Below are 25,197 nucleotides of genomic sequence, written 5' to 3' on the forward strand. Positions count from 1 at the left end.
CTAACACCAAAGTCAGAATTTTCAATACAAATGTCAACACAGTTCTACTGTATGGGACGGAAAAGTTGAAGAACTACGAAAGCCATTATCCAGAAGATACAGATGTTTATTAACAGTTGTCTAAGCAAAATACTTCGGATCCGTTGGTCAGACACTATCAGAAGTAACCTACTGTGGAAGAGAACAAACTAGAGTCCATCCAGCGGAGGAAGAAATCAGGAAGAAGCGCTTGAAGTGGATAAAACATACATCGAGGAAATTACCCAACTGTGTCACAAGGCGAGCTCTCACATGGAATCCTCAAGGCCAAAGGAGAGGAAGAAGACCAAAGACTACATGATACTGAGAAATGTAGACAGACATGAGAAGAATGAACAAAAATTGGTTAGAACTAGAAAGGAAGGCCCAGGATAGAGTGAGTTGGAAAATCCTGTTCGGTAACCTATGCTCGATTGAGAATAACAGGCATAAGTAAATAAGTAAGTAATCTTTGTTTAAAGATGGGCATCTTATAAGAATACATATATAGAAGTACATATATAGAAGTATCTGGACTCGAACTATTACAACATGTACATGATAAATCATCTACACACAACAACAACATACATACAAATATAAAAAACACATCAATAAAGAGTCAATAGAATAATGATTACTATTCAAGAAAAAAAAACATATATCACAATATCACCCAGATACTAAAAAAAAATTATTGATTTTTTTTCTCTCTCTTATCTCTTTCTTTTTTGTTCGTTTAGTTATCCGTTATGATGAAATTCAACAAGTTTTTTCTTCTTTTTTTTTAAAAAAAAGTTTTTCTTTTTTTTGTCTTTTTTTGCTTTTCAAATAGTTGGAGAGTTCATTCCTTTTAATCAATTTCATAAATTGGCATTCTACACATTGGACATTGAAGATTCTAGAAAAAGATCAATTTTTAAAAAAAAAAAATTAGATATTCATAGAACAAATAACATTGAGAAAAGTGAAATTACTAATATCAGATCAGTAGTATATGTATATGTATGATTTACTAGCTACAATTGACTGATCACTGGGTGGTGATCAATGTCATGCGTGTCAAGTCCTTCTTTAGTGCTGATCGAATGCTATCGATCAAGTTGCAATGTGGCCACTAGTCTAGGTGGCTCGACACTGCGTGCACTATGTTGGGATAAGATGGTGGTTTGAGGTGGTCAACAGGAAACCGTGGACCCAGGTTTCGTGCTACTTGGCACTCGTCATCAAGGTGTACCTGTAATCTTGAGGGAACTGGTGCTCCCTGGCAGATTCGATCCCGTGTCACTCAACTTGGTCGATAGCATTCGATCAGCACTAAGAAGGACTTGACACGCATGACATTGATCACCACCCAATGATCGATCAATTTTGATTACATCTCAGTCCTACAGGAGGTCGGTCGCGGCCTGAATAGCTCAGTAGTAACGTCTCTGACTGTGAAGCTGAGTGACACGGGATTGAATCCGTCACGGAAACACCAGTTCCTTCAAGATTACAGGTACACCTTGGTGATGAGTACCAAGTAACACGAAACTCGGATCCAGAGTTTCCTGTTAACCACCTCCAACCACCATCTTAAAACCCATCTCCATAATACTCTTTTAATGAAAATAAAAAAATTGCTAGTCGCAACAAAAAAACCCTAATGTAAACAACACTAATAATCACTAAGATAAACATTGATTATATCATTATCACCATCAATAATGATAATCACTAACATTGACAAAATTCCTTTGATTTGTGAAAGTAAAAAATTTTTATTTATGCGCATCAAAACAAATCTATTTTTATTTCTCTCTCCCTTCCCTACTCTTCGCCCACCCTCTCTCCTATGTCTTAGTCACGAAAACAACTAGATTTTTTTTTAAAATGGGCACTTGTTGTCATGTCAACAAAATGATTTCAGTGCTTGACGAGTGTTTACGTATTATCGAATAGAAGGAAAGTGGACAAACATTGTATATCTAGCTGATATCTCGAGAAAAAAACAAACATCAAAACATCTGAATAGGGGAAATTTTCCCACGTACATATGTATTTGCCTATGGATAATGGTGATAAGATGGAATTAGGTGTGTATGTATGTGTGTGTGTGTGAGAGAGAAAGCAATTAAATAGTACTTCATGAAAATATGAATTCATTAAGATACAAAATGTTTTTAAATGTTCATAGTTGAAATCGTGAGTCAATTGAAGCTAGACCACCATGGGAAACCTGGAAGCATTGAACAGCCTTTTCGTCCTATTATGGGACTCCTCAGTAGCAGTGCCCATCCACGATCCCGCACTCGTGAGATTCGAACTGGTGTGAGAACATGGAAGTAGTCTGATATTCAATGTATTTAAACTCATATACATGAGTCTGTATGATGAGGTATTCATTCATCAGTATTTAGTCACTCTGAGTAAGTGACTTTTTACCTAAAAATAATTTTTGGGTATTTGCACACGAAAGGAAGTACCTGGGTTCGATTCCTGGTTTCTAGATCCTATACTAGGACGAAACTGCCGTTCAGTGCTTCGATGGATTCTTCTTAAAAGCTACTGTTGTTTGGTTTATAAACTTTTTCTTATCAAGAAAAAGTTAATCATCATTACAGAATAATGATGTAAGAGAACGGTCAGATTCCATATAATGTTCACATTTGATAATATTTTTCATAACCTGGTCACTATATTTGATCACAGATGTCTTAGAAATATAGCTCTCACCTGATGGGATCACCGAGTGAGTAATAGTGAGGTTAGTAAATCAGTTGATGAGGTCATGAATCTTCATAGACTGAGATGGTTAGGCCATGTGTTACGTATGCCTGAACACCGATTACCACAGTGTGCAATTCTGACTAGTGTTGGGGAGATGGTTGGAAAAAAGTTAGGGACGGACAAACAAACACGTGGCATTAGTCTATAAAGCCACTAACTTCTGATCTGAGCCATGTTGGCAGATGCAGACTACTTGGTTGGGGTCCACGTGACTATCGTAACCAATGGTTGAAGACTCTGGGTGACATGACTCAGAATCTATCACAATGGCACAGGTGTATACACTCTTTATCTTCCCTTAAACCTTGAGATTAAAGTTGACTCATATCTGTCTTCCTTTCTTTACTACATTCTTATATACAACCTTTCTTTTATATATAATACAATCACTAAGTTAACTACTTTTATGAATTCGGTGTTCATCTTGTTGTGCTAATGAGGTATGGCAACTTGGACTGATGCATATATGTGCCTGGTCCTACGTTGTAGCCGACTGATTTGGTTGACTATAGTTGAATAATTAACCTGACTTTGACTTACTGATGTAATATGTATGGGATGTCAAATGACTAAAACTTCTGGGTTCTTTTAATTAAATAGTAAATCACTATTTATGTTGTGTGTTTTTTAGTGTAGATAGCTACAATCATAAGATCGACTTATATAACATTCAAATGTGTAGAATCCAGAAAATCACAACCAAACCATCCAGCTCAGAGAACAAAACTCCATCAAAAAGCCAAAGAATCAACGTAGAATAAGAAAAATTCCATATATAAACATTATTATTCTTATATAAGTAGTTCATATAGTGTGAAAACTTTCCATTTGTACTAGAAACTTAAGTGATTGTACAAAATTACTCATTGAATGATCTTAGTTGGAGTAATATTAAAAACTAATAAACATAGGATAGCTTTTCCATCCATATATGAAGACACCTTAGTCTTAGGTATCCGCGACCTCGTCAGGAATCAAATCCAGATGTATCATGTCTCACAATGATTCCTTAACTATTAGGGTCACCGGATTGGGATCAGTTTACAATATTACATGATCGATTTACTGAACATCAGTTGGTATGAACTATTGAGGAGTTCCATACCAGAACGACGATACAATCGAATACTTCCAGGGTTTATCAACGGTACTCTAAATGAAATCAATCCTGTTAGAGTGGTCTTGAGTGCTGTTAGAGGTATGATGGCAGTTATCACTTCCCGGTCGCTCACACCATGGAAGGGTTCTTCTAGGGCTCTTCAACCGACCTGTCTGGTATGGTAGAAACTTGAGGAACGATTGTTCCAGCCAGTATAGCTCGATTGGTTCATCACGATAGGCAAGTCCAACCATCACGTCAAGGTAGCAGCAACGGTCGGGTAGAACAATAACGAGGTGGACATGCATGCATATAGCAAACAATTCTCTTTGAACTCTAACTGAAATCAATCCATGACTAATATCATACATAAATCAATTTTTGAAAAAAGAAACTACCTTTTCAATCCATACATATAAACAATTATAATGAAACATATGAAAACATGGTAAACCCATAATACGATCACCAATATGATAATTTTCCATACATATAGAACAATTATGTAATTTCTTAATACTGGTATCATCCAATAATACACTAATTGGTAATTGATTTAATAAATAAACACGTAGTGTACCTATGAATTAAAGAAATAAAATATATCGAATGAACAGTTATATATATTTTATTGTTGAGATCATGAGTCAATTGAAGCTAGACTATCATGGAAAACCTGGAAGCACTGGATGGCCATCTCGTCCTATTGTGGGACTCCTCAGCAGTGCGCATCCACGATCCCGCCCCCGCGAGATTCAAATCCAGGACCTATCAGTCTCGCGCGCGAGCGTTCAGTCACTGAGCCGGCCGGCATCCAAGGGTGTTATTGTCTAACTTCAACCAATCTATGAAATTGATCAACCGTCCACCAATTGTCTTCAGTGAGTTGATATCTCATAACAGACCTGGTTGAACTCTACTGGTTACTGCTTCTCACTAGAAATCCAGGAAATATCTCTTGAAGTCAGTCACTAGTGAGCATATCATTATTATCAGAAGGGGTTTTTATGGAGATTTCAGTAATTTTTTTTATATATATAGTTGAAATCATGAATCTCGCGAGGCGGGATCGTGGGTATATACTGTTGACGAGTCCCACAAACGGAAGAGACGGCCGTCCAATACTTTCAGGTTTTCTTAAGTGGTTTAGCTTCAATCGACTCATGATTTCAACTATTAAAAAAATTAATGAAATCTCCACAAAAACCTCTTCTGATATATATTTTTTTATATTTAAGAAAGCAAATGAGGAAAAAATTGACTATTATTATTGAAATACAAGTAAATATGTGACTGCGTTCAGGTCGCAGTCCATTCTGTGGTTGTGGGTTCGAACCCCACTCCCGACACTAAACTTGTCAGAATGTGATTAGATCTTAGTTCGGTTTGTTTGTTTAATTGATTGGTTGGTTGAGTTGGTGAAGAAGATTTGTAACTCAAGTGAATGATTTTGATAGAGGTTTGTTCTTTGAACTGGATGGTTTGGTTGTGTGTTACATTGAAGAATATCATTAGCTTGTCGTTGTTGATTTTAATGTTCTTAATGTTCTTAATTAATGTTCTTAATGTTCCTAATCAAGGAATTGTATGGAGGGATTTGATGGAGTGGTTAGATGAATTCACTGAATGTTTTAATATTCGTGAAATTTCTCTTGAAAAATTGTATGTTAAGATTTCAGGTATGTGGATAAATATGGTTAAACTTACGTAGAAATGCACTTATTATTGTTTGTTTGAATCTTCCCATTGATGTTTAGGACTGCAACTGGTCAGTTTCTAATTGGCATATGCGGATACTGTGAGTATTTCCTTTATTCACAAGCATGGATGGTGGCTAGTAGTGAAATCCAGGTTGTGCGTTTCATCCTATTTGGGACTCGTCAGCTGGATGTACTTGTACCCCAAAGTTGATGTTCACTCTGGGACTCAAACCCAGTATCTTTTGCTTCAAACGCCATCGTTACGTAGAAATGATTCAATCACTTCATTAACATTCTGATTAATTTAGTAATAATGTGTTATTTGGAGATTGTAGAATTTCCCAACATGAACTAATCAGATATGATATTATTTACCACTCAATGATCAGTATCATAGCATATGGGCAGGTTAGTTGAAGCTTAAATAACTCAGTAATAAGATCTCTGACAATAACATTGGGTGATATTGGTACCAATCTCACAGAAAGCAAATTGCTAAGATATCTCGCTAGCAAGTGCCAAGTTGCAAAAACGTGTACCTTCAAATATAACAACTTGTTGATGGCATATAACTAGTTACCACTTGCCATAAACCCTGAATTGATGTAACGTATTTTGGTAATTTCTTAGCTTCTATCTTCTATCTATTGATCAACTATTAAAACTACCCTAATATAAACAAATGTAAAGTGATGACTTTGTTAGCCAATAAGATACGGGTTTGAACTTCACTTCAACTACTTTCGTTTTACCTAGCTCTAACACAATTGAATCAAGTTTCAAAGTTCAACATATTCAAGTCATCCTTGGTAAATTAGTAAACATTTAGATGAACAAACGTTAAAAAGTTATTTCGAACGATTGTAAAAGCTTATACATTCTGATCTTAGTTAAGTTTATAACAATAAACAGGATAATCTTTGTGTTATATCTTGTACCGGCCTATTAGAGAGCAGTGAATTATTGATCGGACTAATAACACACAAAGCCCGTACGAGCAGTCTAGAGTACTTGTCGGTCCTGCTTTCTGTCTAGTGCAGCCCGTTAAGTCCAGAACATCAGTAACAGCCTCTTCAATATGAATCATTTATTTCAAGCATACTGAGTTTATATACCAAACAGACTGACCACATCGTACCATAAAATAGGAAACCACATTTATACAAGATTTGGCCAAATGTGGCTGGAACAGTAATCAATAGACTGGGGATAACTTAAGAATGGTAAATCGTATAGTAATAGTCTATGGGTTAGGACAAAATGGTTATGAGATGTTCACCCCTGCTCACAAACATTAACACCGTTGGTTGCCGGCCAGCTTAGTGGTCTGGTGGTTAAGCGTTCGCGTGTGAGACTGATAGATCCTGGATTCGAATCTCGTGAGGCGGGATCGTGGATCTACACTGCTGAGGAGTCCCACAAGTGGGCGAAACAGCCGTCCAGTACTTCCAGGTTTTCCATGGTAGTCTAGCTTCAATCGACTCATGATTTCAACTATTAAAGATTAACCGATAATTGTTTCAGGATAATTTTAAAGGACCTCTACTTAGCATTATGTACAAAGTTGTTGGTATCATAAATGGAGCATCAGATCTCTCAAAATATTACCTTGTTTATATGCGTTTGCTAGTATCAAACGTTTAGATCAAATAAAGCTTCTTGGTGATTTTCTATAGTTATCTATAATCCAGCTGAGTATGTATGTTATCAGAAGAGAGTTTTGTGGAGATTTTACTAATTTAATGGTTGAATTCAAGAACCAATTGAAGTTAGATCACCATAGAAAACCTAGAAACACTAGTTGACCATTTCGCCCTAGTATGAGACTCTTCAACAGTGCACGTCCACGATCTCGCTCGTGGGGTTCGAACCCAGGACTTTCGTTCACGCGCGCGAACGTTTAACCTCTAGACCATTGAGCCAGCATCCAACGGTGTTAATTCCTAACTTCAACTAATCCACCAAAACTGCTCCCTTGTCCATCATTGTCTTCAATGAGTTACTTCCTCACAACAGACCGGATTGAACTTCACTGGTCATGGCTTCTCACTCATCTATATATCAAGTCATAAACAAAATTAGTTTGAATACGAACGTTAAAAATGTTCACATTAAATTCTATAATGAATTTATAAATCTATAACTTCAAAGAATCTTATGAAAGATCCTTGATAATTTCCTGTTAGATATTAATATGATCTTTATTGTTTATCCAACGAAACAAGTGGTTTTCTTTGAGAAGCCACACTCAGAGCCTCCAATCTAAAGGTCTGATCCATAAGTCAGTGAAGCAACGTTAGGAGATTTAGTCCCATGGTAGCCCGTGACCAATAATTGGTTTATACGACATTTATTTCCTCAGGATCGTGGAGCTCATATAGACCATTGATTTGGAATGATGGTTTTCCAACTCTCCCACGTAAATCCTCCATATCCGCCAACCCGTTTAAAGCGTCAGACATTCGCTTTTTGTCCTTTCAATTTTGTAAACGAAACTCCTTCATTGAGAGCATTTCGAGAAAGAGAGCTGACTCCCTACACCCTCAGCCGTACCCTATACATATATGAATTATTGATTTACACTTAAGATCGATAGATTTACATTTACCAAGGTTGTCAATTTACAACAATAGAATTAGACAGTATAAATTAGATTTTTTGAATTTTCTATATTAATTTATATTCAAATTGTGTGACCTTGAGAAATTAAAACAAATGATTTAGTGCTAGTTTTGTTTTTTGAAAGAAAAAAGGGAAACATTTTTGAACATAAAAGAACTTGGTAAGCAGAGATGGATAGTGGCTAGCAGTGAAATCCAGTTCGACACGCGTTCCGTCCTATTTGGGACTCGTCAACTGGATGTACCTGCATCTCAGAGTTGATATTCACTCTGGGACTCGAACCCAGTACTCTCGCTTCAAACGCCATCGCGTTATCCACTCGGCTATTGAGTCCTGATAGTCAGTTGCTTGTGCGATGGGGTGAGGTTTAAATTCATTTAGTATTGTTCTGGTTGAATCTTCCCATCGATTTGTTAGGACTGCAACTGGTCAGTCTCTAATTGGCATATGTGCATACTGTGCGTATTGCATCGATATAGCCTTACTTCACAAGCATGGTAAAAGAACTTGTTTCTCATTATATTAAGAAAAGCTTAGGAACAGTGATTAGACTAACATTGGATTTTACCTTATTTGTATCTATGTGGGTATATGTAAAAAAACTCCGTTTGTAGCTCCTCCTGGGGCTACTGCCGGTCCCAAGATCGGGTAAAGGAAGAGGGTTGGGTATGGGGTTAGCGACCCCATTCCGTAGAAAACCAACTCGCTGAAAAAAGCGCTAACCAGGGTATGTCAATTAAAGTAACTAAGTGATAGAGAAAGAATTTTGTAGGAATCGGGCTAGGATACAATCACATTGATAACTTGAGAGGCGTGTGTCATAGTAGTATATTCAAATATTGTTGTTATTTCTCAATAAAGAGTAAGAGTCTAAAGACTTAACTTCGGATAATGATTAGGGTTATTGGTATTACACAACTGTTCAAAGTGAAGAGATAGAGCTGAGTTCGAAATCTCAATTCACTGATTGAAAGTTAAAGGCCTTAGCATTTAGGTTATTCTCACGACCTATAGGTAAACTATGCATCAATTGGGAAATGATTTCTATTAAAGTCTCATTGTGAACATTAAAACGCTCGTCTTGGATTTCACCATTAATCAGAATCCTAAATTAGGATAATTTAACTTGTAACTACTGATAATACATATCCAAACATTCCCAAAAAGAACCTTTTTATTGATTTAATTATTCATTTGAACACAAATATTGGTACAAGGGGGCACCAGATATATATGCGCCACACAAAAAATCGTCATTTCATTTGATTGTGTGAGGGCTATTATACTGTCCGGGTGTCCAGACTGAAGCAGGTCGTTTTCTCAGGGGGCGACACCCCAAGCCTTTAACCTAAAGGTCTGATCCACAAGACAGTGGAGCATCGTAAGGAGATACAGTTACATGGTAGCCGGTGACCAACGATTGATTCATACGCCATTTGTTCCTTCAGGATCGTGGAGCCCATGTGCACCATTGGTTTGGAATGAGGGTTTTCCAACTCCCCTAGGTGGACCTTTCGTGCCCACCAACCCGGTTAAAGCGCCGGAAATTCGCTTTTCGTCCTTTCAATTTCATAAACAACTTACTTACATACTTTCTTACTTACTTACGCCTGTTACTCTCAATGGAGCATAGACAGTCAACCAGCATTCTCCAACCCACTCTGTCATGAACCTTCCTATCTAGTTCTATGCAATTGTTTTTCATTCTTCTCATGTCTGTCTCCATTTCTCGATGTCATGTGTTCTTTGGTTTTCCTCTTCTCCTTTGGCCTTAAGGATTCCATGTGAAAGCTTTTCCTGTGACGCAGTTGTGTGCTCTCCTCAATGCGTGTCCTATTCACTTTCATTGATTCTTCCTGATTTCATCCTCCGTTGGAATCCGGTTTGTTCTCTCCCACAGTAGCTTGTTGCTGATAGTGTCTGGCCAACGGATCCGAAGTAACTTGCGTAGACAACTGTTGATAAACATCTGTATCATTTGGATGATAGCTTTCCTAGTTCTTCAGGTTTCCATCCCATACAGTAGAACTGTGTTGACTTTTGTATTGAAAATTGTGATCTTAGTGTTGATTGACAATTGTTTTGAGTTCCAGATGTTCTTAAGTTGCTTTGCTGATCGGCGTCTTCACATCTGTATTAGAACAGGTTCTTTTAGGTTCTTCTAAAAGAACCTATCAACTAATAAAAACTGAACAAAATTATAGTTTTGAATATCAACAATAATGAAAGGATAAACTTATTCCAAACAGAATTCATGATCTCACAAAGAGATGATGATGATGATGTAATATACTCAACTATTTTGTTTTAATCATTGAACTTACTTAATGAATCATTAGAATTGTCTAAATGACCAGAAGATTCAATTGTAGCATCTATTGTAGTGGTTGATGAATTATTATTATTATTATTAATATCATATTCTAAATCGGTTTGAGTAAATTCTGATTGTTGTGTTAATAAATCCACTTGTACACTAACTTCAGGTGCTGTATCCATAGTTTGAATTCCCTATAATAATAAAAAAATAATAAGATCACTTGGAATTGTTTGGCTGAATCTTCCCGTTGATGTTTAAGACTGCGATTGATCAGTCTCTTATTGGCATATATGCATACTGTGAGTATTACCTCGATATAGCCTTAATTCACAAGCATTCTAAGAAAAGATGGATAGTGACTAGCAGTGGAATACAGTTTGACACACGTTTCGTCCTATTTGGGACTCGTCAACTGGATGTACCTGCATCTCAGAGTTAATGTTCACTCCAGGATTCAAACCTAGTACCATTCTCTTCAAACGCCATCGCGTTATCCACTCATCTACTGAGTCATGATAGTCAGTTGCTTGTGCGATGGGGTGAAGTTTACATTCAACTAGCATTGTTTGTTTGAATCTTCTCATTAATGTTTAGGACTGTAATCGATCAGTCTCTTGTTGGCATATGTGCATACTGTGCGTATTGCCTTAATTCACAAGCATTATAAGCAAAGATAGATAGTGGCTAGCAGTAGATTCCAGTTTGACACACGTTTTGTGCTACTTGGCTATCAGAACTCAGTAGCTAACTGGATAACACGATGACGTTTGAAGCGAATGGTACTGGGTTCGAGCCTCAAGTACATCCAGCTGACGAGTCCCAAATAGGACGAAATGCAAGTTCTGGATTCCACTGCTAGCCACTATACATCTTTGCTCATAATAATAATTTTAATCAAATTAAGTGAATTATTAGTAAGGTATTTGTAATATACCGTTTTTATGGTATGCAAATCTGTTATCTAGACTCAATAGCTTACTTAGTAAAAGAGTTGGATGTATGAAGCAAAAATAGTAGTATTAGGGTAATGTTAGCGTGAAACTCAACAATATTGTAAAATTTTCCAAAAAAACTTCAATTTTCTTATGGCTCATGTAACCAATTAATTTTTAAAAAAAATTATTGTTGTTTACCTAGTAACAAGATCAAATGACATTTAATCATTCACTCATTTATCCTTCTAGACGTAATAGTTACATTGTAAAAAAAATGATGAAAATATCGTTTATTGACAGTTCTTTTTTGACAAAAACATTAATTAGATACCTAAAACAGTCTTCAGTAGTGCGCATCTACGATCACGCTCGTGGGATTCGAACCCAGGACCTTCAGTTTAGCATGCTCACTGTTGAGGAGTCTCATAGTAGGACTAAATGACCATTCAGTGCTTCTAGGTTTTCCATGGTGATCTAGCTTTAATTCAACTATTAAAATACTAGAATCTCCATAAAACCCCTTTCTGATTATTATTGTTATTGTTTATATTAAGAAGAATGTATGTAATCACAAGGTGTTGACACAAAACTATAGTAAAACAAACTGTTTTTAAAGAAAAGACTACCATAAAGACTGATGTTTAATTTATGGAATCCATTATAGGCTGTTTAAAAAGCATATAGGTAGTGTTCTCAAGGTTACAAGACTTCGCTTGATCGATCAGCACTAAGAGGGACTTGACAGGCATGACATTGATCACCACCCAGTGATCAATCAATTGTGATTACATCTCAGTCCTACAGGAGGTCGGTCGCGGCCCGAGTAGCTTAGTGGTAACGTCTCTAACTGTGAAGCTGAGTGACACGGGATCGAATCCGTCAGGGAGCACCAGTTCCCTCAAGATTACAGGTACACCTTGTTGATGAGTGCCAAGTAGCACGAAACCCGGGTCCAGGGTTTCTTGTTGAACACCTCCAACCACCATCTTAACTTTTATTCACTACTACACACTATATGTTTATAGAAAACATATACTATAGATTAAATAGAACTAAACCATAACTATCTCATAGAATGAATTAGTAATGAAGAGTTGATTGTACAAGAAATGATGTGTATATCAAAACGTTAAGAAGGATTTTTAATTTCTCGTCATTGAAATTGAGGATTGCAATAGATTACTCTCTGAGACTGCATCAAGATACCAAACAAAGGAGATCTGAGCAAATGTGAAAATTACAGAGGCATCGTACTGTTGTCAGTATCAGGAAGTGTTTTCAACAGAGTGTTTCTGAACCGGATGAAAGACGCAGTAGACGCCCAGCTTCGAGATCAACAGGCTGGATTCCGTAAGGATCGATCGTGCACAGACCAAACTGCAACACTACGGATAATCGTGGAATAATCAATTAAATGAAACTCGACACTATACATCAACTTCCTTGATTATGAGGCGTTTGACAGTGCGGAAAGGAGAACATTATGGAAACTACTTCGACAATATGGAGTTTCTGAGAAGATAGCCAACATTAGCCAAAACTCATACGACGGACTACAGTTCAGAGTCGTGCGTGGAGGACAGCTGACAGATGCATTTCCAGTAAGGACCGGAGTCAGACAAGGTTGTCTACTCTCCCTCTTCCTCTTTCTTATGGTGATTGACTGGATTATGAAGACTTCGACATCTGAAGGGAAGCACGGAATACAATGGACATCTCAGAACCAATTAGACGGTTTGGACTTCACAGACGACTCAGCCCTCTTATTTCATACACACGAACAAATACGGACGAAGACAACTATGTAGCAGTAGCCTCTGCATCAATAGGCCTCAACATACACAAAGGAAAAATAAAGATTCTCAAATACAACACGGAGAACTCCAAGCAACTCACACTTGATGGTGAAGCTCTGGAAGATGTGGAAAAATTCACGTACCTGGGCAGAATCATTGATGAAAAAGGAGGATCTGATGCAGACATAAAGGCGAGGATCGACAAAGCAAGGGCAGTATTCCTACAATTGAAGAACATATAGAACTCAAAATAACCGTCAACCAATATCAAAGTGAGAATCTTCAACACGAACGTCAAGACAGTTCTACTGTCCGGAGCTAAAACATGGAGAACTATTACAACCATCATCACCAAAAGTGTACAAGTATTTATAAATAGTTGTCTACTCAAGATACTGAATGTCCGTCGGTTGAATACCATCAGAAACAACCTTCTGTGGGAGAGGACAAACTAGCTTCCAGTTGAAGAGGAAATTAAGAAAAGACGTTGGAAGTGGATAGGACATACATTAAGGAAATCACCAATGTGCATCACGAGGCAAGCCCTAACTTAAAATCCTGAGGTGAAGCGGAGAAGAGGAAGGCCGAAGAACATATTACGCCGAGAAATACAAGCAGAAATAACAAGTTTGAATGTTAACCGGAAAGAACTGGAAAGGATTGCCCAGGACAGAGTTGGATGGAGAATTCCGGTGTGCGGCCTATGCTCCTACACGAGGGGTAACAGGCGTAAGTAAATAGTATTCCACCACACAAGTTTACCTCCACCAAATAATCGACCCTTATAATCTAATATTAGAAGTAGTATCTGAATATCCAGTTGATTCACCTAATAAATAACTAAAAAGGAAATAACTTAGAACCTCAGGGACTAGATCTTCAAACCACAACTTCTACTTATCATACTGTATTCTCTACACAAATACATTCTTATGATGCATCATAAAATCCAACTCTTGTTTCTTCTAATCTATCTTATAGTTATGAATTGATTAACAGTGAAAAGTGTCTTTATGTGTTTGTTTATGTGTGTGTGTAAACCAGGCTCAATGTTCAATGATTGCCAACATTATCAATCAATGTTATGACAATGTCAATTCAATTGTTTTACCTTCTTTCATGATTACCTGTGTTTTTAGTTAACCAAAAAAAAGAAAATCTAGGGATACTATTTTACAGGTTTAAAACATTTAAAACTTCTTCTGGTTTCTATGGTGATAAAAAAAAGTTAAGTCTCTTCATATGTTGACAGATTTATGCTTGTGATGGAAATATTTGATGATTAGTAATAAGAAAACTTGTGAAGATTGAATGATTTTCATCTTTTAAATCACTATATGATCTAAGCTAGACAACTAATGAATACCTGGAGGCACCAAACAGCCTTTTTTGTCCTAGTATATGACTCCTCATCGATGTTTTTCCATGACCCTTCAGTCAGAAACTGAACCCAACATCTTCAGTTTCATGAATGAACATTTAACCTCTAGAACACCAGGTAATTCATTGTAGTTGGATGTAAACACCATTAGATGCCCATAAAGTGACCTAGAAGTTAGACGTCCAAGTATGATGTTGAAGGTCTTAGGTTTGATACCTATTAGTGGAGTCGTGGATCCTAACTGTTGAAGAGTCCAATACTAGAATGAAACAGTTATTTAATGGTCCCAGGTTTTGAATGATTGCACGGTTAAGATTATCTCGTGATTTAAACTATGAAAATATTTTATTACCAATCATATACCCCCAGATTTCCCGATATGGTCAAGGGCTGGGAAAGTCCTCTCTCTTTTTTAAAATGCTCTCATATGGCCGCACGTATATAGCCACTGTCAAGGAAGTCACACAGGGGTGTCGTTTACGAAACTGAAAAGACAAAAAGCGAATGTCTGGCGCTTTAACCCAGTTGATGGACACGGAGGGTTCATCTAGAGGTGTTGGAAAACCCCCATTCCAAACCAATGGTGAACATGAGCTCCACTATCTTGAGGGAACATATGGCGTATACATTCATTGTTAGTCACGGGCTATCATGGGACAACATCTCCTTACGTTACTCCACTGCTTTTTGGATTCGACCTTTAGGTCAAAAGCTCGAGGAGTGGCCCCCCCCCTAAGAAAACCACCTGCTTCGGTATGGGCGTTCGGACAGTATGCCAGCCCTCACATAAATCAACTCACTAGTGTGGCGCATATATATTTGGTGCCTCCTTCTACCAATGTTTATGTGCTGAAATAAATATGAATAAATACAATTTTGACCAACGACATTCTAACTAATATTGATCAATTGTGTAAGTTATTATTAACGATTTAATCAAACTTTCATTCAGATCCCTTTTCAAAGATTGATATATTTCACCTTTATCTATTCTTTGGAGAAACAAAAGATGATTTTAGTGGAAGGTATTATGAGATGTTGAAAAGATGTTATGGATCTGAAACTAGTCGACAAGTTTTAAGGATAACAATTCATTGAAGTTAATCAATTCTGAAAAAAAAACTGTCAGGACTGAGTAGCTGAGTGGATAACGTGATGACGTTTGAAGCGAAAGGTATTGGGTTCGAGTCCCAACTCTGAGATGTGGCAGGTACATTCGGCTGATGAGTCCAAAATAGGACGAAACGCGCGTCAAACTGGATTCCACTGCTAACCATCATCCATCTTTGCTTACAATGTCTTTGTGAATGTTTTTTGTTGTTGATAACAGTGCCAAGTTGCTTCAATGTACAAAATATTATTCGTTGAGAATTCTTTCCAGTAATCGAATATATATATGGTACTGAATAGATTGATTATTATTAAACCAATCAATCTATCAATTTACAATAGTTGTCTTATATATGATAGGATTATGCTAAATTAGGATGCTGACCACTAGGTAAATATAAGAAATCTATTGATAAGATTATGAATATTTAGTACCAGGGGTGGTTAAGAAATGTATTATTGATGGTAAACCATCATTGACCTCGGTAACCAATATTGGCTGGCGTACAAGTAGGTTACAAGGAAACTAACGGTAATCAAACTAAGAAATGGTATCAGTCTATAAAATTATTGACTGTTAGAATAAGCCAAACCACTGGGTTGGAGTCCATTTGACTATCGTAAATATTTATGTGAAATAGCTGGACATTGTTCAAAATAACACAGGCTCATTCACTCTTTGTCTTCTCTGAAATTTTAGGTTTATAAGGTTCACAAATTCATCCTTATCGAATCATATTCTGTAACCACATGTGTTCTTCTTTGATACTACTAAAACGGTTTTGTTATTAATCTTGTTAATTTTATCGTACTAGGCTGATGTATTGTGATAACGTGACTCGATGGGCTTATATAGGTTTCTTATGTTACCTTTAACTGACTGAATAGGCCTGTACAAATTGGCAACACTCATCGGAACTTCAAATGCCAGGTAAATACTGTATTTATTTGATTAACTTCAAGAGGTAATTCACAAAGTTCTAATAAGAAGCCGTGACCAGTCAAGATAATCTGTGTCGGGTGTGAGGCAGTTACCTACCGAAGACAATGGAAGATGGTCGTGCAATGTTGTTGATTGGTTGGAGTTAGAAATTAACACCGTTGGATCCCGGCCGGCTCAGTGGTCTAGAGGTTGAGTGTTCGCGCGCGAGTCTGACAGGTCCTGGGTTCGAAACTCGCGTGGCGGGATCGTAGATGTGCATTTATGAGGAGTCCCACAATAGGACGAAACGGTCGTCCGATGCTTCCAGGTTCCCAATGGTGTTCCAATACTGACCGATTCATGATCTCAAAAGAAACTTCATAACCTCCACAACCCTATGGTGATAAATCCTTAATGATGGATGAAGTGGTTAACAGTTATATTTTCTTACTATGAAGCTATAAGTCAATCACTAGAGATGATAATTATTGCGAATTGATTTAGTGTTAAAGAAAAACTAGTTTATCTTTACCAATTCAGTACCAACTGAATGATCAATGAGCTCTTAAATCAACTGGGAAAGATTCTTACTAAACAAAGATGGATAGTAGATAGCAGTGGAATCCAGGACGCGCGTTTCGTCCCATTTTGGATTCGTCAGCTGGATGTACCTGCATCTCAGATTTGATTTTCACACTGGGACTCGAACCTAGTACCTTTCGCTTCAAATGTCATCGCGTTATCCACTCGGCAACTGAGTCCTCATAGCCACTTGCTGGATTCCACTGCTAGCCACTATCCATCTTTGTTTATAATGCTTGTGAATTAAGGCTATATCGAGGCAATACTTATAGTATGCACATATGCCAATTAGAGACTGGCCAGTTGCAGTCCTAACACATCAATGGGAAGATTCAAACAAACAATACTAAATGAATTTAAGATTCTTATTATTTGATTTAAAATGGTGATAAATATGTAACCTAATGATGAATTATACTTTTTCAGTCAAGTCAGTTAAGTAAATTAACTCCCGACTGAACTCATTGTTTGAACCTTCGCATTGCTGTTTAGGACTGTAATTGATCAGTCTCTTATTGGCATATATGTATCCTGTGCGGATTGCCTCGATATTGCCTTAAGTAACAAGCTTTGTAATCAAAGATGGATGGTGCCTATCAGTGGATTCCAGTATGCGCGTTTCGTCCTAGTCATGACTCATCAACCGGATGTTATTCATAATAAAAACATTATTATTATCAGTATTAAGGTGGATGTCATTTATTTAGTAGTCGGTGCATGGATTATTCTTCTTATATAGTCTTGCTTTTTTTCCCCTGTATTGATATAGATGTCCTCATTTCATTGTAATAAGTATGAAGTAACAGTCTATTAAACAATCATATCAATAGAAGACGATAGCTCTTAGTTCGAGTCCTAACATTGAGAGATCAATCTTGTTTCAAGTTATTAAACTTGACAGGTTAACTTTTAAATTAAGATAATTAGAAATGAGGATAACTATAAAATTCATCACATTATAACAATGTTACCATGGTAACAAACAATCAAAGTAGAAAATATTCAATATTGTTAGAGTTTACTTCCATTTAACTTGGGGAATATTTAACTAAATATGTATGGAAACAGTGATTAACTGAAATTCATCTTTATTCATAGAAATTTTCTTTTATAAGATGATATGTTTTATATATGAATTCTATCATAATCGGCTATTATTTATCTATTATACTGTGGTATCTACTACTGATGTCGACACATATAAGTAGTATGTGATGCCAATCGAATGTGGAATGCCTAGTGGCAGAAGATTAGGAAGATCGAAGAAAAGAGAACGAGAACAGAGAATGATTAGTGTGGAAACGAAGGGACAATCCAGTTTTAGACAGTTGATTGACATTTTACAAATGAAGCAGTTACTGTATGAATCTCAGATTTTACTAAGGGACTCTGTAATTTTGTATTCAAACACATTCGATTGTCCCCACTTGTGTTCTTGTTTACTATAATACAACTTTAAAATTTTACAAGGCGAACGATATAACTTATCTACCTTCAATATTTTATGAGCTAGAGTAGGGATAACATCTAAACTAATATTCAGTCATTTGTTGGATTCAACCCCAATTCCAATTCCTATGAAACCATTACAATCAATGACATTTCTTTGATAAATCATGATTAAAAGCTGTATGTGAATATATAAAAATACATTTTATAGTTGGGATCATGAGTCAATTGAAGCCAGATCGCCATGAAAAACCTGCAAGCACTGGATGGCCGTTTCGTCCTATTGTAAGACTCCTTATAAGTGCATATCCACGATCTCGCCCCCCACAAGATTCGAACCCAGGATCTATCGGTCTCGATAACGAGCGCCTAACCTCTAGACCACTGAGTTGACATCCAACGGTGTTAATGTCTAAATTCAACCAATCCACCAAATTGAGCAACTGTCCACCAATGTGCTCAGTGAGTTGATATCTCTCAACATACTCGGCTGAACTCCACTGGTCACTACTTCTCACTAGAACTCTAAGAAATACCTCTAGAAGCCAGTCACTAATAGGCATATGATTATTATCAGAAGGGGGAGGTTTGTGTAGATTTTAGTAATTTTATAGTTAAAATCATGAGGGATCATGGGTGCTCACTACTGAGGTGTCCGACACTGGGACGAAACGGCCCTTCCAGTGCTTCCAGATCTCCACAAAACCCCCTTCATATATATATATATAAATTTCAAATATTAGTTTCAGTTTTTTACTTACCGTTGATTGTGTAATCATTGAAGGAATAATAATTGATCTAGTTGAATGTGAACTATTATCAATTTGTATTGGTAAATTATAAACTGCTGGATAATTTTGTGAAAATTCAGTATAAAGTTTAATCTATGCAACAACAAAAAAAGAAGTGAGAAAAAATGTGTAAAACATGAAATTCGTGAAGAAAAAAGAGGGAAAAGGAAAAGAAGAAAAAAACCTGGAAGCACTGGATGGCCGTTTCGTCCTATTGTGGGACTCCTCAGCGGTGTGCATCTACGATCACGCCTCACAAGATTCAAAGTTAGACATTAACATCATCGGATGCCGGTTCAGTTGTCTATCGGTTAAGTGCTCTGGCGTGAGATTGGTAGGACCTGGGTTCGAATCTCGTGAGCCGAGGTCGTGGATGTGCACTGCCACTGATGAGTCCCACAATAGAACGAGACGGCCGTCCAGTGCTTCTAGGTTTTCGATGTTGGTCTAGCTTCAATTAACTCATGATTTCAACTATGAAAATACTGAAATCTCCATACACAAAAAAAGTCAATCATTCCAAAACTTACCGATGATCTGCGTTGTTGCATCATTGAACTATTATTATCCATTGGATTGATTGAATAATATATGAATGAATTATTAAAACAAATAAACAAACAAACAAGTGACTGTTCAAATCTTAATCTCTAATGAAGTAGTTGCTAAGCAAATTTAAGTGATCTATAAAAATTAACAATGAAATAATAACAGGAAATAAAAAAGATAAGAATCAATTAGATCGTGTTATTAGTCTTTTACATTCCATTTATAATAGTAAATACATGAATGCACACACACACACACTTACACACATATGCATTCACAAACATGCACAATTATTGATTTTTTTATGGCACACAATTACATTCATTTAATTCGTATATATACACCATAGTAATATGACATAAATTGAGTATTGAATAATTTTTTTTTCTTTTTTTTTTAAAAATAAAATTAAAAAAATCTCTACAATCTGATTGGTTGATTCGTCATTAATTTGATTTTTGTTTTTTTTTATTTAAAAAAACAAAAAAAAATTTCATGATTATGTCATCATTTACATTTTTTTCTTTTCTAGAATAAAATATGTTAGTAGTATAGATTATAATATAAGTAATATAAATAGTACAAGTGGAATATATTATATGAGAGATATAGTGAAGGTATAATTAATCAATAAATGTGTCAATTAAAGTATACTGTATTGATTGTAATGATGATGTATTGTTTTGTGAATGAGGTAATTTAAGGTAAACAATCATTTAAAGACCTGGAAGTATTGGATAAGTGTTTCATTCTAGTATGCAATTCTTTAGTAGTGAGTGTCCGTGATCTTGGAAGGAGGATTCGAACCTAGGTCCTTTGGTCTTGCGTTCGAACGCTTAAAATCTAGATGAATGGTTGGGTAGATATTCATTTACCCATGGAAGTTAGATATCAACATCTTTAGATGTCAGTTCAGCAGTCTGGAAGTTAGGGGATCGCACACGAGACTGAAGGTCTTGAGTCTGAATCCCGTGTGAAGGATCGTTGGTGTGCACTGTTGAGGAGTTTCATACTGGGACGAAATGGCCATCTAGGGCTTCTAGGTTTTCCACGGTGGTCTAGCTTCAATTGACTCATGAATTCGACTATTATATTTATTACAATTTTCACAAATCCCATTCTGATAATATTATAATTCAATTTATTCATTCTTTAAGTACGGTTGTTATATATGCTACTTATATCGACAGACTTAAATAGTATATAACACCAATTAAACGTAGAATAACTGATAGTAGAAGGTTGAGTAGATCGAATTAAAGAGAACAGGAATGTAAACACAAAGTAATTGTAACAGTAATAGGAATGAAGAACATTCAAACAAGGTACACCCGGTCCCGAGTAGCTTAGACTAATAGTTGGACACTGAAACTTAATCCTAAGGATTCTATCACCATTAACGACTAGATAAATATTATATTGATTAGAGCACAATGATTAATTTGTGAATTAGCATATCATTGATTAGTTACTAATTCACCCAAAGTGTGGTGTATGCTACTTATGTCTACTGACCTAAGTAGTATGTAACACCAATTAGAAGCGGAATGCCTGACAGTAGAAGATTGAGTAGATTGAATTGACGCAACATTTTGGCAAAACTTCTAAACTGATGCAGTACTACAAGTTTTCATAATTAGGTTCGTAAGAGACAATTGATGGAAGATGTGCATATGAAGTATTGAGTGTTTGGTTTTCGTATTTTACGAAGTCATTTTGTAAGTTCGTATTCACCAATCAATAAATTGGTTATCCTCACCTGAGTTCTCATTCACTTTAGTAGTACATTAATACGTAGGCAATTGTAGGTAAACACTATTGAGGACTATCAAAACTAGAACTTAACAACAGTCTACTGTTGCTCGATTCTAAAAGATCAAATTTTTAAAAATAATACACAAGCACTAAATTAATCTACCCTGATAATTTAAATTATTAGAAGGGGGATTTGTGGAGATTTTTAAGTAGTTTTATACGGTTGAAATCATGATTCAATTGAAGCTAGACTAACATGGAAAACCTGGAAGCACCGAGTGGCCGTTTCGTCCTACTGTGGGGCTCCTCAGCAGTGCTCATCCACGATTCCGCTTCGTGAGATTTGAAATCAGGACCTATCAGTCTCGCGCTTGCGCGAGCATTGACCAGTGGAGTTCAATCAGGTCTGTTGTGAGAAATCAATTCACTGAAGATAATGGTGAATGGTCGCTCAATTTTGTGGATTGGTTGAAGTTAGACATTGACATAGTTGGATACCGACTCAGTGGTCTAGAGGTTGAGCGCTCGCACGCATCACTGATAGGTCCTGGATTCGAATCTCGTGAGGCGGGATAATGGACGAGCACTGATGAGAAATCTCACAATGGGACGAAACGGCCATCCGATGAATGCAGGTTTTCCATGGTGGTGGTCTAGCTTCAATTGACTCATGATTTCAAGTATATAAAATCTAAATTATGTTTGATTATCTTCTTCAATGGTATTATTTTTTCAGATCTCTTTACATTCCTTGTTGACTATTCTATTTAGGTATCTTCTAATCATATGATTCAATGATCTTATCTATTTTGATATGATAAATTATATCTCAATATTGATAGGTCTAACAGTATCAAGATGACTTGAATATGATCTTTCTAAAAACCAAATTCTTTGATGCTTTTAAGATTTCTTTTAATGATGAATTCTAATGTTTACTTAGTCAATATCATATCCATATGTTTTTGTATATTATGATATTACTGATAAGATTTGATTTGGTCTTATTACAACTTCATCTCTTTGAACATATATTGTAAACAAATGGGGTATTCAGTTCGCTTAGTATAGTACTATTTGTTATATCTAGAGCTTTGGTTCTTACTATGCCGCGTACTACTAGACTACTAGGACGATTGAACCCGCAACGTCCCAAGAGAGAAGACAGAAGACTAGTAAATAGGAAGTTTATTCCCCAAAACAGTGTCAAAATATAGTACAAAAATCTCATGTATTTATAGTTTTTGACTGAGAGTAAATCGTCATTTCGGACAACCAATAGGCATATAGGGGGTCATTCTTATCCATCCAATGGGGAAGCTACACGTCGACATTCTAGAATATTCCCCTTAGCAGTGATTGGATGGAATGTCTTTGGCTCTTTCTGGGCTTCTTGAGGCTTCCTAGAGTTTACCAGCGAGCCATCCTTACACTATTCAATGTTTTAGATAATGTTGAATTCATCATTATTCACTGATATAAATTATAGACTGAATAAAATATAATGAAGCGGTCATGTTTGTATGTATGTCAATCTAATTTTGCTTGTTGGCCTAAATAACAATAGGAAGACACATGTAAACAACACCAAGTGAATATAACCTCACCCCATTTCACAAGCAGGTGGCTATCAGGACTTAGTATCTAAGTCGATAACACAATGACGTTTGAAGCGAAAGGTACTGGGTTTGAGTCCCAGAGTAGGCATCAACTCTGAGATGCGGGTACATCCATCTGACCAGTCCCAAATAGGATGAAGCGCTCGTTCTGGATTCCACTACTAACCACTATCCATCTTTGCTTATAAAGCTTGTGACTTCAGACAATATTGAGACAGTCCGCACAGGATGCACATATGCCAATAAGAGACTGATCAATTGCAATCCTAAATGACAGTGGGAAGATACAAGTAAACAACAACAAAAGAATACTAATTTTGTTTAGTTTGAAAATCATTGTATTAGTTTCTTAGATTCACTTATTATACATGCAGATTATCAGTTCCTATCTATTCAGGAAATTTATGCAATCAAACATTTCGGCGAGAGTTGTGAATAAGATGGTGGTTGGAGGTAATTAACAGGAATCCCAGGACCTAGATTTCGTGCTACTTGGCACTCGTCAGCAAGATGTAGCTGTAATCTTGAGGAGACTGATGCTCCCTGACGGATTCAATCCCGTGTCACTCAGCTTCACAGTCAGAGACGTCACTACTGGTTTATCCGGGCTGTGACTGAACCCCTGTAGGACTGAGATGTATTTACAATTGGTTGATCACTGGGTGGTGATCACTGTCATGTATGTCAGGTCCTTGTTTGTGCAGATCGAATGTTTACGACCATGTTGCAATGTGGCCACCAGTCTAGGTGACTCGATATTGGGTGCACTATGTTGAAATAAGTTAAGATTCGATCTGAACTAACAGGAGACCTGACATGCATGACACTGATCACCACTCAGTGATCAATGAATTGTAGAGGGTTATGAATATCCGATATGCGATGGAGAGACCAAATGACCGTCAGCCTTTTATATTGATGAAAAAAAAGGAGGCATGTAGTCTCTTGTACATGATGATCCTCTGTTCGAATGAATAAGGTTGAACTGGATTTAGAAAAGAGTATTCTGTTCACACTACTTTGATGAAAATGTGAAACGACTACGAGGTAAGTGAATTATCTGACTTTTGAGAACCTTCAAAATCACTTTTGATGATGAAAATAAAGTTGGTTGGTGGCTAGTAGTGAATTCTAGGGTGTGTGTTTGATCCTATTTGGGATCGATCGTCTGGTAGTACCTGCACCCTGGTGTTGATGCTCACATTAGGATTCAGGATCACTAATTATCGCTTCAATGCGTTATCCATTTAACTACTAAGACCAGATGACCACTCGCTTGTGCGATGGGATGAATTTCAATTTATTTAAACTGGTTATTTGAATCTTCCAATTGATATTTAAGTACATCCAGCTATGAAATCCAAAACAGGACAAAATACACATCTTGAATTCCACTGCTACCCACCATCCAACTCTACTTAAAATAATTGTGACGTGGTGATAATATAGAATCATTCTGCTTAACATGAGCATAAGCCAAAAGAGACCGATCAATTGTAGTCCGTAACATCAGTCAAAAACTTCTAACAATCAAAGCAAAGTGAGGAAATCAACACCAAGATCAGGATTTTCAATACATATGTCAAGACAGTTCTACTGTATGGAACGGAAACGTGGAGAACTACGAAAGCCATCATCCAAAAGATACAAGTATTTATTAACAGTTGTCTACGCAAAATACTTCGGATCCGTTGACCAGACACAATCAGCAACAACCTACTGTGGGAGAGAACAAACCAGATTTCAGTGGGGGAAGAAATCAGGAAGAATCGCTGTA

The 25,197-nt window shown here is 36.6% G+C and overlaps 1 protein-coding gene and 2 non-coding genes across 3 annotated transcripts; 1 reads left to right on the forward strand and 2 right to left on the reverse strand.

The window, feature by feature from the left end:
• Positions 1-634: 634 nt before the first annotated feature.
• On the reverse strand, positions 635-20,223 carry Smp_176120 (ring finger protein 11 (sid 1669) (nedd4 ww domain-binding protein 2), putative). Its single transcript, XM_018790665.1, has 5 exons — positions 20,028-20,223; positions 19,468-19,590; positions 10,536-10,722; positions 4,288-4,469; positions 635-919 (listed from the first exon to the last, which is right to left on the reverse strand). The coding sequence occupies exons 1-5, from the start codon at positions 20,067-20,069 to the stop codon at positions 872-874; spliced, it is 582 nt and encodes a 193-aa protein (XP_018647398.1). The 5' UTR covers positions 20,070-20,223; the 3' UTR covers positions 635-871.
• Smp_tRNA_01168_Pseudo_TTG.1.1 lies at positions 8,473-8,542 on the reverse strand. Its single transcript has one exon. It is a non-coding gene (tRNA).
• On the forward strand, positions 15,773-15,844 carry Smp_tRNA_02085_Pseudo_TTG.1.1. Its single transcript has one exon. It is a non-coding gene (tRNA).
• Positions 20,224-25,197: the final 4,974 nt, after the last annotated feature.

The sequence above is a fragment of the Schistosoma mansoni genome, assembly GCF_000237925.1.
Source record: "Schistosoma mansoni, WGS project CABG00000000 data, supercontig 0268, strain Puerto Rico, whole genome shotgun sequence".
NCBI lineage: Eukaryota > Metazoa > Platyhelminthes > Trematoda > Strigeidida > Schistosomatidae > Schistosoma > Schistosoma mansoni.

Excerpts from the sequence above, each read along its gene's own strand:
- Smp_176120 (XM_018790665.1), bottom strand. The coding sequence starts at position 20,069 with ATGGATAATAATAGTTCAATGATGCAACAACGCAGATCATCG. Across the intron at positions 19,591-20,027 it reads TGCAACAACGCAGATCATCG|ATTAAACTTTATACTGAATT; the intron begins GTAAGTTTTGGA and ends GTTGTTGCATAG. Across the intron at positions 920-4,287 it reads TATATGTATGGATTGAAAAG|AATCTTCAATGTCCAATGTG; the intron begins GTAGTTTCTTTT and ends ATCTTTTTCTAG.